Genomic DNA, 14,095 nt, shown 5'->3' with positions numbered 1-14,095 from the left:
GATGGCTGCACAACTCTGATTATACTAAAAACTGTTGAATTACATACTTTAAATTGGTGAATTGTATGGGATGTGAATCATATCTCTTGAAAGTTGTTATTTTTAAAGAGAGGGAGGTGGGGCTCGGGGGCCTTCTGGATTACCTTTAAGCCTTTCAATAGATGCACATTGTGTCTCTAAATAGAGATGAAAATACACGCGGTCCAGACATGCTGTCTCTAGCAGCTCTGTGACCTTGGGCAAGTCAGTCCACCTCTCTGAGCCTCAGTGTCCTCAACTGTAAATTAAGTGTGCCCTGGAAGCCCTCAGTGTCCTGGCAGGAGCTAAGAATTTGGGACTGGCGGAGGGAGCGTGGCTGCTGTTGTGTTGATAGGGTGCGGTGGGGGAGGAGATGACGCCCCTGGTGGGTTATGCCTCCCCTCCTTTGGTGCGCGGGTAGAGCCCTGCTGAGGATCTGTATGCCCCCGCCCCCAGGTGGAGTTTCCCCCGCAGGTCTTGGAGCAGAACCCCCCCAATGGCTGGTTCCACCTTCTGCCCTTTCCCAGAGCAGACGAGGACGCTGGGTAAATGCGGGTGTGGAGGGAGAAGGCCAGGCTGGAACCCTGCTGGTACCATCTTCAGCTTGTGGGCCAGGCCTCATGGGTGCCACATGTCACTTCATTCATTCATTTAACACAAGCCTGTTGAATGTTTCACAATGTGCATTTACATGTGTCTAAATGAGGTCACCTTATTCCCATCCACCTGCGAACATGTCAGTTCACACCTGATGTATGTGTAGAACTTCGAGTCCTTCCACCCCTGTCCACAGCTGTTCACACTGTCCATACCTGTATGCATTTGTTTACACTGGCTGCATCCTTCTAAACTGGCCATATCTGTTTACACTGCCTGCGCCCGTCTGTTCTTGTTGATACCTGTCCACACCTGTCTTGCTTTGCAAATATCCATGCTTCTTACCCGTGTTCACACCTGCTGAGCTTGGCTGTCCACACCTGCCCGTACGTACTGATATTCCTTTACCTGTGATCTGGCCCCGGCCAGGGGGAACCTGGGTGCTCTGCGGCTGAAGGTGCGCCTGACCGAGGACCGCGTCCTCCCCAGCCAGTACTACCAGCCACTCCGGGAGTTGCTCATGGAGTCTGTGCTGGGGCCGGCAGAGGTGGGTGCGGCGGGCCAGCGGTTCCACTGGGGGCATGTGGGGGTCTGGCCCCTGGCCTTCCCCCGCTTTAGGGATCCCTCCCTGGGGTCTTCTGCTTTGGGGTCCCAGGGCCCCAGGCCACCTCTCCTGCCTCCTATCCCTGCTCAGGTGGATGCTGCTAGCCCCCTGGCTGTCCTGGAGGAGCTGACCTCAGGGGACTGCCGCCAGGAGCTTGCCACCAAGCTGGTGAAGCTCTTTCTTGGCCGGGGCCTGGCTGGGCCCTTTCTGGACTATCTCACCCGGCGCGAGGTGGCACGTACCAGTGAGTTGCCTATCTGACCCCAGGCATCACTCCCCAAGGATGGGTCTGGAGGAGCTCTGGGAGAGAAATGGGAGGCCTCAGGCAGAGGGCCAGGGCTGCTGTGTCTGGGTGGGTGGAGGTGGGCGGGGCAGGGTTGCTGTGGACCCCCAGCCAGCTGGGAGCGTGGTCCTGGGTTTGGGCCCTGGTTTTGCTCCTCATGAACTGTGTGACCTTGGGCAGCTCCCTTACCCACTCTGGGCCTTGGTACTGGGAACAGAGTTGATGTTGCAGATCTCCTAGCTTCCTGACGCCACCACCACCTTGGGTGGGTGGTGTGAGGTGGATCCAGCCCCCCAAATCGTAGCCAACTCTTCCCTCTGTCTTCCCAGCCGACCCCAACACCCTCTTCCGTTCTAACTCCCTGGCATCCAAGTCAATGGAACAGTTTATGAAGGTGAGTAGGTGGAGGCATGTTGGGTCTGCTGGCAGCTTCCTCAAGGGGAATCTTTTCCCGGTGCTTATTCGGACCCTGGAGCTGGCTAGCTGGGCTCGGGAGCTGGTGGCTGGTGGCCGGCCTCTCCCTGAGCTGCACCCCGACCCCAGCCCTTGGGCGCGCCCCCGGCCTTGCCCTCAGCCCCACCCCGTGTGGTGCCCCCTGTCCCCAGCTCGTGGGCATGCCCTACCTGCACGAGGTCCTGAAGCCGGAGATTAGCCGCGTCTTCGAGGAGAGGAAGTACATGGAGCTGGACCCTTGCAGGATGGACCTGGGCCGCACCAGGTGAGCAAAGCCTGAGGGATAAATCCTCCCATAGCCCCTTGTCCGCCTGGAGCCTTGTCAGGCACCCTCTCCCTCCAGCACGACTGCTCAGGAGCCCCGAATCCCACCTCTAAGCCTCACCTGCGAGCACCCAGCCCCTTAGGCTGCATGGTGCAGTGGTTACAAGCAGGACTCTGAGACATGAGCTCCCTGGGTTCAAATCCCAGCTCTGCCAGGCTGGTGGGCAAGTCACTTTAACCCCCATGAATCCATCTACCTGATGGATCGTCATGAAGATTAACTGAGTTACACACACAAAGCCCAGCTTTAAGTAATACCCCTAATGTACTAGTTATTTCTGTTACTGTTGTCGTGGTGGCTGAGGCCCTTGGGGGAAGGCCTTGTGTGTGTCTGCGAGCAGAGGTGGCATCCTGGAGGCTTGGTGACACTGGGATAGAGAGGGACGGCAGAGGAGGGCAGGCAGGGGGTCATTCCATGCCTCCATGGCTTCCTCCTTGCTTTCGAGGACTCTCCCTCTCCAGCCAGGGCGGGCCGGCTTGTTCCCACCAGGCCATCAGAGGTGGTTGCTGGGCAGTCCAGCAGGGACCATGGTGGAGCCAGGAGAGGCTCCTTCCTTTACTTTGGGCCCTGTCCACCTTCCTACCACCCAGGAGGCAGGCATCAGGACCCTCTTTTTTACAGATGAGGAAACTGAGCTTCAGAGAAGGGAGATCACCTGCTTAAGGTTACACAGTTGGGAAGTTACAAACTGGGGATTTGAACCCAGGCCCTGAGCAGAAGGGCAGAGCCCCTCTGTGAAACCTTAAGGCCACATCTTTTCCCAGGATACCTGGTGAGGATGGCGGGACTTCGTGGGCTCCTGCAGGGAGCAGGGATGTCCGGGGACCTGAGCAGGGCAGGGTTGCAGCAGACTGGACTTGGCAGTCCTGAGTTCTAATTTCTGCTCTATTGCAAGGGAACCTTTCTGAGCCTCAGTTTCCTTATCTGTTAAATGGGAACAATCAGGCTACTTAATCTAACATTGGGTTGCCATTAGGATTAAATAATACAGTGCCAGAGATAATTAGTTCAGGACTTAAGTTTGTTGGGTTTAGGGCACTGTAGGGCCAAGGACCCCCAGCCTGATGTCTATGGACTTCGCAGTTTGAGGGTTGGCAAGACAGACCCTAAACCTATATGGAGACAGGAAGGAAGGGAACAAGATCACTGCAGGTAGAAAAGTGCTATTCCATCATCCACTCAATGAAACAATTGTTAAGCACCAACTATGTACCAGGCACTTGGCTGAAGGGAACAGATGGACATACATCTCTCTTCCTGGGGGAGACAGACAATAAACTAAAGAAGAAGGTTATTGCAGGCAATCAGTGGAATGGAGGCAAATAAAATGAGGGAGGGTCGTGGGAAGTGCCAGGAGCAGGGGAGGGGCATGTGATATTCCATAGCGTGATCACAGGGGCAGCCTCACAGGGAAGGGGACATGGAAGCAAAGACTTGAAGGAGTTGAGGGAGGGAGTCGTGCACAGATATGCTGGAAGAGTGTTCTGGGCAGAGGGGAATGGCAAGTGCAAAGGCCCTGAGGCAGAAGTGTGTGTCTGGCAGGTCTGTGCTGAAAATGCACTGAACCAGGGTCCATGATGATGAGTGATGGAAGCGGGGCAGCCTCTTGGAGGAGATGGCTCCCAGCAGGGAGACGTGAACAGCACGTACAAAGGCTCCAAGATGGGACGGAGCTCTGTGTGTTTAAGCAGCTGCAGTGGGATGGTAGGAGGGAGGTTGTGGAGATCGGGTGGGAAGGTGGGTCCTCTCTGAGCTCAGTGCGGGCCGGCGGAGGGTTTTGAGCAGTCAGATTCCCGGCTCTGAGGTTGAGATGCTCCGCTTGCTCCCCCAGGAGAATCTCCTTCAAGGGTGCGTCCTCAGAGGAGCACGTGCGGGAGGCCAGCCTGGAGCTGCTGACCGGCTACCTGGGGCCCATCGTGGATGCCATTGTGGGCTCCGTGGGGCGCTGCCCGGCCGCCATGCGCCTCGTCTTCAAGCAGCTGCACCAGCGTGTGGAGGAGCGCTTCCCCCAGGCGGAGCACGAGGTGGGCCAGATGCTCCCATTGCACAGATTGGGAGACTGAGGCTGGGGAGGGTCAGTAGCTTGTCCAGGGTCACAGGGAGAGGCAGGCAGAGGTGGGATAGAACCTGGGCTGCCCACACTGAAGTCCTGTGGGTCTTGGCAGCAGTGGGGACAGTGTTCCTGGCAGGATCTGGGACCCAGGGGAGGTGATGATGATGATGATGATAATAGCAGCTAACACTATTTATAGGGTTCAGACCTCGTTTTACGTATTTATTACCTAATCTAGTCTTCACAGCCACCCTATGAAGTGGGTTACCAGTATTATTTCATTTTACAGAGAAGGAAACCCAGAGAGATTAAATTACATAGCTAGGAGCAGGTGGTGACGGGCTAGCTGCCCACCCAGGCAGGCTCCTGAATCTGCTCAGAACCACCAAATAATAGAGTCTGGTACAAAGTTAAGTGCTTCTTAAATTCCAGCTGTTTGAGAGAAAGAGAGAGAAAGATGGCTGGCACACAGAATTCAGTAGCAGACACCTAAAATAAGGTCTAAAAATAAATCCCCACGTGTGTTAGTGCTTCTCCTATACTGTACAAAAGTTGAACACTCAGTTGCTGCAGGTGAGGTAAAGGAACAAAGCAGTGAAGGTGTGGGGCAGTAGGGAGTGGTAGGGACTGTGGCAAAGTGGAGCTCCCATAGCTGGTCAACAATCGGTTATTACCATGTAGGAATGGGGACCCAATGTTGCCAGATAGTTCAGAGTTTGGTTTTTTTTAATCCAACAGTCTAGATTTTATGTGAGGTCATTCATTTAAAAATTTTTGGCAGTAATTCACCTAACATTTACAACAACAAAACAGTACTCTGAGCCCATCACGCTTGAGGCTGGACTGGCCGGTGGGTGACCAGTTTGAGGTCCCCTGGTTTAACGTTCAGTGTGCCTTCTGAGGTGGCTGTCATTGTCCTTGTTTACAAATGACATCAAGTGAGGCTAGCTCTTACATCGCGCTGACATAATAGAAGTGCAGGCTTGGGGCTCACCTTGCAGAAAGATCTATAAGTTACTAAATCTTGGAGATGTAATGGCCCAACCCCTAGAGCGTGGGTTAAGTGGTCTTGATTTATGCCACTTCCTGCTTACAGGTGGGGAAACTGAGGCTCAGAGAGGTGAAGCAGTTTGGCCAAGAGTTGCAGACTCAAAGTTAGGCCCCCAGACTCCCAGCGGGGATCTCTGCCTTCTCCCTCACCCCCCACTGAGGAGTGAGCTTCTGGCTGCAAACTGGGACGAGGCTGATTTACGCTCCACTCTGCCCGGCTCTTGCCTGGGTTGCTGCGGAGGTGCTAAGTGGGACACAGCCCAGGCAGGGAGGAGGGGAGGGAAGCCAGAGGCCAGCTCCCTGAACAGCCTGGCCCTTGTGGGAAGAGCCAAGATCAGTGACACTCGAGCGTCCCCAGTTCTCAGCCCCCACGGTGCACAGAGGCCACAGGCAGGGTGGACTTTCTCAGGCCCACGAGGGCGGATGGGGTCAGGGGAACCCAAGGGAGCCCCTTTCCCTGCCTCTCCACCACCTGTTCCTCTTTCTCATGAAAGGAGGGAGTTAATGAGCTGATGCCAGAGGCTAAAATTACCCTGAAATGTGGCGGGCGAGGGGGTGGCAGCTTTGGGGGCAGTTCAGGGTTCCAGAAGAGCGGGACCTTTGCCCCCACCTCCCGGCCGCTCCAGGTACCCTGCTCCCGGCAGGGCTCAATGTCAACACCAAGGTTTCCCAGGAAGTTGGCCCGCACCCAGAGAGGGTTATGTCTTATGTGTGAATACCACCCCTAAATAAACACTGCAGCACATTCTCGGGCTAAATATAGCTCGGTGGGTGAGAGAGGTAGGTGAGGAGTGGTTTGGGGGGAGCCCGATGCACCCAGGATAGAGGCACCCGCTCTCCCTGAGTCCCCTCTGCTGGAGCTGGGGGAACCAGCCTTACCTGCAGGCAGGCCAGGCCCGGGACTCACACGGAGGGGCGCCACCCTTTACAGTTTGTAGAGGGCAGACTCTGGGCCTGGGGGGTGTGCAAGGGAGCCAGCTGAACTGAGTTCACCAGCAAGCCTCAGTTTCTTCATCTGGAAAATGAGGGTAATAGTATCTATCCCATGGCATTGTTTGAGGATTAAATGTGATCGTTCAGGCTTAGTTTCCTGACACTCAGCAAGGCCCCCTGGTAACTAGTGTTGAGTGAGGAGCAGGGAGTTCAGATTCTGCTTGGGTTCGAATCCCAGCTCTGCCACTTACAGCTGTGCAGCCTTAGGAAAGTGACTTTCCCTCTTTGGGACTCAGTTGCTTCCTCTGTAAAATGGACATATGGTTCCTCCTAGGGTGAGTATTAAATAAGCAAATGTACAGAGAAGTATTTGGCCTATTGCCATTCATTATCAGAAATCATAGATCTGGGTTTGAATCCTGTCTCCTCCTCACTCATCAGCTGTGTGACCTTGGGCAAGTCACTTGACATCTCTGAGCTTCTGCTTCCTCAACTGTAAAATGGGAATAACGAGAATGCCTCCTTCATAAGGCTGTGCCCGTAGCACAGTGCTTGGCACAAAGCAGACTCTGAGGCTAAATCTGATCATACAGGATTGGTGCAATTACTCCATTTTCCAGGTGGGGAAGCTGAGGCCCAGAGGGGAAAAGCCCCCTTAGCAGCTCAGGATGGCCTTCTGACCCATCTCCCATTCTACTTCCCCTTGTACCACTAACCTCTAGTCCTTCCTGCCTCCATTTCCCCAGCTGGAAGTGGGTTTGGGGGGCCCCTCTCACCTGCTGCTTCTCTCGGCAGGATGTGAAGTACCTAGCCATAAGCGGCTTTCTCTTCCTGCGATTCTTTGCTCCTGCCATCCTCACCCCGAAGCTGTTTGACCTCCGGGACCACCACGCAGATCCCCAGACCGGCCGCTCACTGCTGCTGCTTGCCAAGGTGCCGGCAGTGGGGCCCCTCTCCTGGGTACTCTTAGCCAGGGAAAAGCAGGGTGGTGATGGAGCTGGGAGGCCAGCCCCGTGGAGGACCCAGATGAGACTCGGAGACTACCTTTCCATCCCGAGTGCGACAGCATTTATTTCGCTAATTTCCTCTTTGGTACAAAACCCCTACCCTTCCAGTGAGGGAGTGGGAAGCAGGCTAGTAGTCATTTATACCTTAGTATGAATTAGACAATCCTTTGCTACATTTTGAGGTTCTGATGGGCTCGAGTATGCATGGGAGGATCAAGCAGTCCTGGGTGAGTTCAAGAAGGAACAGAGAAGGGGCGCTGGGGGTCCATTCCTGTCCACTGGGAGGGAAAGCTATTGTCTAAAGCAGACACTGCTATGAGTTTTCTCCTTTCGTTGAGCACTGATTTGGGGACCAGGACTCTGGGGCTGTTCTGGGTCCACAGGGGGCCTTCCCCAGGAACACTGCAGTGAGCTTGGTCCCACCATCCCTTGCTTCAGGCTGTGCAGAGCATCGGAAACCTGGGCCAGCAACTGGGCCAGGGCAAGGAGCTGTGGATGGCCCCCCTGCACCCCTTCCTGCTGCAGAGTACTTCACGTGTGAGAGACTTCCTAGACCAGCTGGTGGACGTGGATGGGAAGGAGGGTGAGTTCCTGTGGCCCTGCCATAGCTGGCTTGTCACTCCATTGGACCTTTGGGACCTGCTCTTCTACCACCCCTCCCTCCCTCCTAGCACTGAGACTGTGGACCTGTGGGTCAGCTAGTCAGTCAACCAACATTTCCTGCCACACACTGTGCTAGGTTTCAGAGATGAGAAGAGCTCAGGCCCTCCAGGCCATTCCAGCCAATGTGGAGATGTGGGCAGGGACTGCGGCATAGCGTTCACGTGATCAACAAGTGTCTATTAAATGCCTACTGTGTAATAGACACTGTTCCAGGTGCTGGGGGAACAGCCGTGAACAAGAGAGAAGAAACTCCTGCTCTCATGAAAGTTTTATTCTAGTAGACAAGATCTAGGAGACAAGATGAATTAGTAAATCATCTGGTGTGTGAGGGAGTGATAAATGCTATGGAGAAAAAAACAAAGGAGGGAAGGGAAATGTTGGACTGGGGGTGGCAAGTCAAACTTTCAGAGAGGGTGGCCAGGAATAGCCTCACTGGGGGTGGCAAGTCAAACTTTCAGAGAGGGTGGCCAGGAATAGCCTCACTAGGGTGATATTAAAGTAAAGACCTAAAAGAGGACAGGGAGCAAGCCATGAGGACCTTGGGGAAGTGTTCCAGGCTGGGAACAGCATGTGCAAAGGCCCTGAGGTGGAGACGGAAAGTGACAGTGAGGGGACCAGTGAAGGAGAATGAATGACGGGGAATGAAGGAGAGGTGAGGAGGGCAAGTTGTATGGGGCTGTGGGGATTCTGGCTTTCGCTTGGAGTGAAATGGAGCCACGTGACGGTTTTAGGCAGAGGAGTTGGGGGCAGTAAGTCTATCGCAGTGCTGGCCCCAGGTCATGAGATAGTTGAATCCAAGTCACATAGGAGCAGCCTGTCACAGTGTGGAGCCCTGGTTTTGGCATGGTGGGGTCCCTGCCACGCTGGGGAGGGGCGTGTGTCTGGACCCTCCAAGGGTGGCTAGATCCAGGGCACTCCCTGGACTGACTCCAAAAGACGTGGCTCACCTGCAGGCTGCCTGCACCACTGCCTGCAGATCCCTCGAGTTGGAAGGCGACCCTCAAGGCCAACTTTGGGCCCCCAACTCCCTGCCATCCCCTACGCAATAACACTATTCCTTATGGAGGGCGTGGAGTCCAAGGTCACCTCGTTCCTCCACCTCACTCTAGGGGAGCAGAGAATCACGCTCATCCCTGAGGCCCTCAGCAGGTTGGGCCCGGGTGGGAAGGGTTCACAGCCTGCTATCCCCATTTCCCAGAGGCTGGGGGCCCAGCCAGGGCCCTGGTCCCACCCTCGGTGACTGTTCGAGAAGGCTACCTGCTGAAGCGCAAGGAGGAGCCCACCGGCCTGGCCTCACGCTTTGCCTTCAAGAAGCGGTACTTCTGGCTCAGCGGGGAGATGCTCTCCTACTCCAAGAGTCCTGAGTGCCAGGTGGGGCTCCTGGCCACAGCGGCGGGGTTTCCAATGGGTGGCCTCCCTCACTGAGCTACGTTTTGTACCCAGGGGGATACTGACATCCAGGAGGGGACTAGGACTTGCCCAAGGCCCTGTAGCAACTTAGCAAGTCCAAACTCTCAGGTCCAGGCTCTGCTCACACCTTTAGGTCAGCGTGGGCACAGGACACATACCATCAAAGGTCCTTCAGGACGCGCCCTCCCAGATGTGGACACGCACAGGCATGGACAATGCTTAACCGCCTTCAGATGTTCCCACCTGGGCCTCTGCCCACATTCTATACAGACTCATATAAAATTGGATCTGCTTACCCAGGGGTACATGCTGTATCAGCGCACACACCCTGGCATTCATTCATTCATTCCTTCATTCATCAGGCATTAACTGAGCACCTACTATGTACCATGCAGTGTTCTAGGCACTGGAGGATACAGCAATAAACAAAACATAAAATCCCTGCTCTCACGGGGCTGCCATTCAAGTCCAGCACAAACTGAGACACACACTGGAATCTACCCATTTCTGCATCTGCACAGCCAAGAAAAATAATAGCTAACACTAGAGAGGGGGCTCACACTCTGACTCTTTCCAATTTATCAGCAGAGTGTAGATTCTAGACTTTAACTCCCTGGGTTCCAAGTCTGGCTTCAACAGCTGAGCTGACGTCGGAGGGTCCTTGACCCTCTTGTGCCTCAGTTTCCTCATCTGTAAATTAGGAAGTATTAATAGACCTGGCCTGAGAAATTTGCTGTGATGATGAAATAGATTGATAAGTGTATAAAATGACATCCCAAGTGACATATCCGTGATGCTGGTGGTGGTGATGATGATGATGATGATGGTGATGGAAACTGATTCCCAGGGAAGCTGTCACTTAGAGAGCGCGGGGTGGGGGTGTGTGTGTGAGGACTGCGGGATTCATGGAACTGCCAAGTGTACATGCACGTAGCACAGACGCACAGGGTTGAATGCCCCCACGCGGGGAACACCACCTGATGCACTCACCTATAGGAAAGCTGCCCAGCCCCCCCCCCCAACCGGTCCCAGTCCCCAGCCCGCCCTGCAGCGACAGTCCTCTCTGACAGATGCGCACCTCCATCCCGGTGTCGCACATCCGCGCGGTGGAGTGCGTGGACGAGGGCGCCTTCCAGCTGCCGTACGTGATGCAGATGGTGACGCAGGACGGCGCGGGGGCGCCGCACACCACCTATCTCCAGTGCAAGGTGAGGGGCTGCCAGGATGGAGGAGGACAGGAGGGAGGGCCTTTGGTTTCGCCCCACCTCTGACCACCCTCCAACTCCCTGCAGAATGTGAACGAGCTCAACCAATGGCTGTCGGCCCTGCGCAAAGCCAGCGCCCGCAACCCGGACAAGCTGGCCACCTGCCACCCGGGCGCCTTCCGCAGCGCCCGCTGGACCTGCTGCCTCCAGGCCGAGCGCTCAGGTGAGGGGGTGGGGCGGACTCAGGCTCCGCCCTCCACGCTTATCAATCAAGAGGGCGTCCCACCTCCACCTGGGCTGGCGGTGCAACCTTGGGCAAGTTATTTAACCTCTCTCTGCCTTAGTCTCAAGTGTGAAGTGGAGTTGATAAAGTTGCTTCCTTGTACGGTTGCTGTGAGGATTAAATGAGTTGATATATGCAAAGCGATGAGAACACTGCCTGGCACACAGGGCTCATTAGGTGTGAGGTGTTATCTTTTAAGCACCCACTAAATGCCTGGCGTCTAGTGGTGCAGGGACACCAGGCTTGCTCTCAAGGAGGACAAGTGAATAACCAGACAATCATAATACAGTGTTACAAGTGCCAAGATGAGGCTTTTGAGACTCCAGAAACTGTCTTAGACCCAACTCCAGGAGGGCCTAGCCTAGGACAGCAAGGAGGGCTTCCTGGAGGAGGTGCTGCTTAAATGTGCCCTGAGAAGAGTGAGGGCTAAGTAGAGAAGTTGGAGAAAGGGCCGGAGGAAGGGAGAGTGTTTGAGGCAGAGCAAAAGTAGGCCGAAGGATTGAAGAAGTCTGTGTGGCTGGAGCCTAGAAAGTGGGACGGCCTCAGGGAGAAGTGAGGTTACTGCTCCGTGCGAGGTGGAGGCAGTGGGGCTTGAAGGAAGTGGTAGGTTTGAAGAGTAATTTTAGAGGCAGAAGGGGCAGGGCTTGGTAACGGCCTGGCCATGAGGGCTTCTGGAAGGGGAATGGGAAGTTACTGATGACGCTGGGCCCCCCTCAGCTGCCGGTTGCAGCCGCACACACTCGGCTGTCACCCTGGGGGACTGGAGTGACCCGCTGGATCCCGATGCTGAGACCCAGATGGTATATCGGCAGCTGCTCCTCGGGCGGGACCAGCTCAGGTGGGTACCCACTCCCAGCCTACTTCACTATGACCAGCTGGGGCAGCCACCCAATGTGACCTCCCCATGATCATGTGATCATTCTTTCCACGTGCATCTAATGAACTTCTCGGGGGTCCAGGCACCAGGGGAGGGCTGGGAAGCATCCTTGGGTGGGCCCTGATGTGGAACTGGATCTTGGGGTCTTTTGATACCTGGGACTCCAGAGACACAGGCATGGACCTTGAATGTGTCCCTTCCACTTCCTGGCTGGCCTCAGGATCGCTGTAATTCAGCGATGGAGATGTGTTCCACCTCGTAGCATGGGTTCTGAAACTGGCCTGCCTGGCTTCAAGTCACTGGGCTGGGTACTCACTGGCTGTGTGATCCTGGGCTAGTTGCTTACTTCTCTGTATCTCAGTTTCCTCATCTGGAAAATGAGGATAACAATAGTACCTACCCATGGGGTTGTCCTGAGGACCAAATAAGCTAATACAGGTAAAGCACTTTTAGGTGCCTGGCTGCATAGTTAGCTTTCAGTAAAGGGTAACAATTATTATTACGCTGTGCAACCTTAAGCAAGTTACTTAACCTCTCTGTGTCTCAGTGATCATCTGTATAATGGAGCAAACGGTAAGTACCTACCTAAGTGTTTTGTGCTAATTAAATGAGTTTATACATGTAAAGGGGTTCAATAGCATCTGGCATTCTACACATGCTTACTGTGATGATGGTGATGGTGCTGATTTACTGGAAACCTGAATTGTCTTGTGGAAAGAGTGGAATTTCTGGGTTAGAGACCAGGATTGGGACTCAGGGAGCAGCCTGGTTCTCCCCCCTCTTAACTTCCAGGATGAAATTCCTGGAGGATTCCAACATGGATGCAACTCCGGAGGCAGACCCAGAGAAGGGCTCCAGTGCCACGGAAGGTAGGGGGATAAAGAGGTCCCATTTCTTTGCCCCTCTGGTACCTCCCACAATTTGTCCTCTCCACCCCCGCTCTCCTGTTTCCAGTCCACAGAGGGTGGTGTTGGGAGTGGGAGGGGGGTCTGGTACGTCTTAGGATTCTCAGGGCACCCGGTTCATCTGGAGCCTGAGAAGCTGCTGGATCTGGATGACAGCAGCCTGCCCTGGTCTGGCTGAGCTGCTGCGGGCTCCTTGTCTCCCTCCCAGGGGCCTGTCCTGATGCCCTGGCTGGGCAGAGAGAGGCCGCCGCCCGCCTGCTGGAGGTGCTCGCAGACCTGGATCAAGCCCATGAGGTGTTCCAGCAGAAGGAGCAGGGGAAGGTGGCCCTGGGGTGCCTCAGACCCTGAGGAGATGCCAGAGTGAGCCCAGAAGGAGGAGTAAGGAGCTGGTGGGCCCTTCCCAGCATCCCCATCCCAGGAGTCTCCTCATGGCTGTCCTGTGCCTCACTGATGCTGTGGCTCGCAGGCTTCTGGAAATATCCTAGTCCCATGTGTCCTAAGCCTGGAATGCAGGGCATTGAAGCCCTCTGGCAGGGGACCAGCCTTGTACTGAATGAGTCTCACCCTCTGGGTTGAGGCAGACTGGAGTAGATGGAATAAGGAATCTGACTCACTTGGCTAAGCCTGAGGTCTTTACTTCACTGTACTGGCCTCTACCCACACTGACCAGGCCAGTCTGGCCCTGAGCTGCTGGATACAGCTGTACCTGAATCCCTAATACACATGTGGCCCCAGACAGGCACTAAACGGGCTCAGCCCTTCCTGTTTTCATGTCTGCCAATCCATGTGACCTCAGTGATCCTCCTGAACCCTGTCCTTGGCTGAGAGTCCTAACCACAAGCTTCCAGAATCAGATGCCCATAGGAATAACAGGCTGAGAGCCCAGACTCAGACCCGTGGAGCCTGGGAGACCTCGGGCCAGGCTCTTTCCCTCTCTTTGAGCCTCAGTATATCCTGTAAAAAAAAAATGAGGAGGGAGTGAGTCTAGATGTGTGGTTTTCAAACTGGGTTCCATGGAGGTAGCCTGGGTGCCAGGGAGGGGTTTCTCAGACTGTGGTCTCAGTCTGGTTTGTCTGCCAGGAATGTAGATTCCTGGGACCCACCCAGATCTATTGAGTCAGAATCTGAGGGAGTGTGAGGGCAGGAATCAGGATTTTTGACAATTTTCACAGGTGATGTGGATGCATATGAGATTTGAGGGTCACGGTGATTTTATATATTAGTGTTTGAGGTGAGATTTTGAGGATGAATCACAAGGTAAACTGTTTTGGAACACCTAACTAGTGGAATTGGAAGGGTCTCCAAGGACTCATTTCCAATTTTATGTGACTAGAGGGTAGGACAGAAACCAAAGCCTATCTGGCTGGGTTTGGGTTTTAGAGGGTTGTTGGGAGTGAGTGAGGAGGTGTGACTTGGACCAGGAAAGATA

The 14,095-nt window shown here is 54.7% G+C and overlaps 1 protein-coding gene across 1 annotated transcript in view; it reads left to right on the top strand.

Annotated features, from left to right (window-relative positions):
- The window catches only part of RASAL1 (RAS protein activator like 1), a 29,278-nt gene extending 15,870 nt beyond the window's left edge, over positions 1-13,408 (top strand). The window contains exons 8-21 of the mRNA XM_014567225.2: positions 475-563; positions 1,045-1,162; positions 1,310-1,463; positions 1,832-1,896; positions 2,108-2,220; positions 4,112-4,304; positions 7,112-7,249; positions 7,762-7,906; positions 9,185-9,357; positions 10,467-10,604; positions 10,689-10,824; positions 11,602-11,722; positions 12,554-12,630; positions 12,875-13,408. Coding sequence (XP_014422711.1) covers positions 475-563; positions 1,045-1,162; positions 1,310-1,463; positions 1,832-1,896; positions 2,108-2,220; positions 4,112-4,304; positions 7,112-7,249; positions 7,762-7,906; positions 9,185-9,357; positions 10,467-10,604; positions 10,689-10,824; positions 11,602-11,722; positions 12,554-12,630; positions 12,875-13,014 — 1,800 coding nt within the window. The 3' untranslated portion in view covers positions 13,015-13,408. The remainder of the gene's footprint in view (positions 1-474; positions 564-1,044; positions 1,163-1,309; positions 1,464-1,831; positions 1,897-2,107; positions 2,221-4,111; positions 4,305-7,111; positions 7,250-7,761; positions 7,907-9,184; positions 9,358-10,466; positions 10,605-10,688; positions 10,825-11,601; positions 11,723-12,553; positions 12,631-12,874) is intronic.
- Positions 13,409-14,095: the final 687 nt, after the last annotated feature.

The sequence above is a fragment of the Camelus ferus genome, chromosome 32 (genome assembly GCF_009834535.1).
Source record: "Camelus ferus isolate YT-003-E chromosome 32, BCGSAC_Cfer_1.0, whole genome shotgun sequence".
Taxonomy (NCBI): Eukaryota; Metazoa; Chordata; class Mammalia; order Artiodactyla; family Camelidae; genus Camelus; species Camelus ferus.
This window is presented reverse-complemented; position numbering and strand designations above follow the sequence as displayed.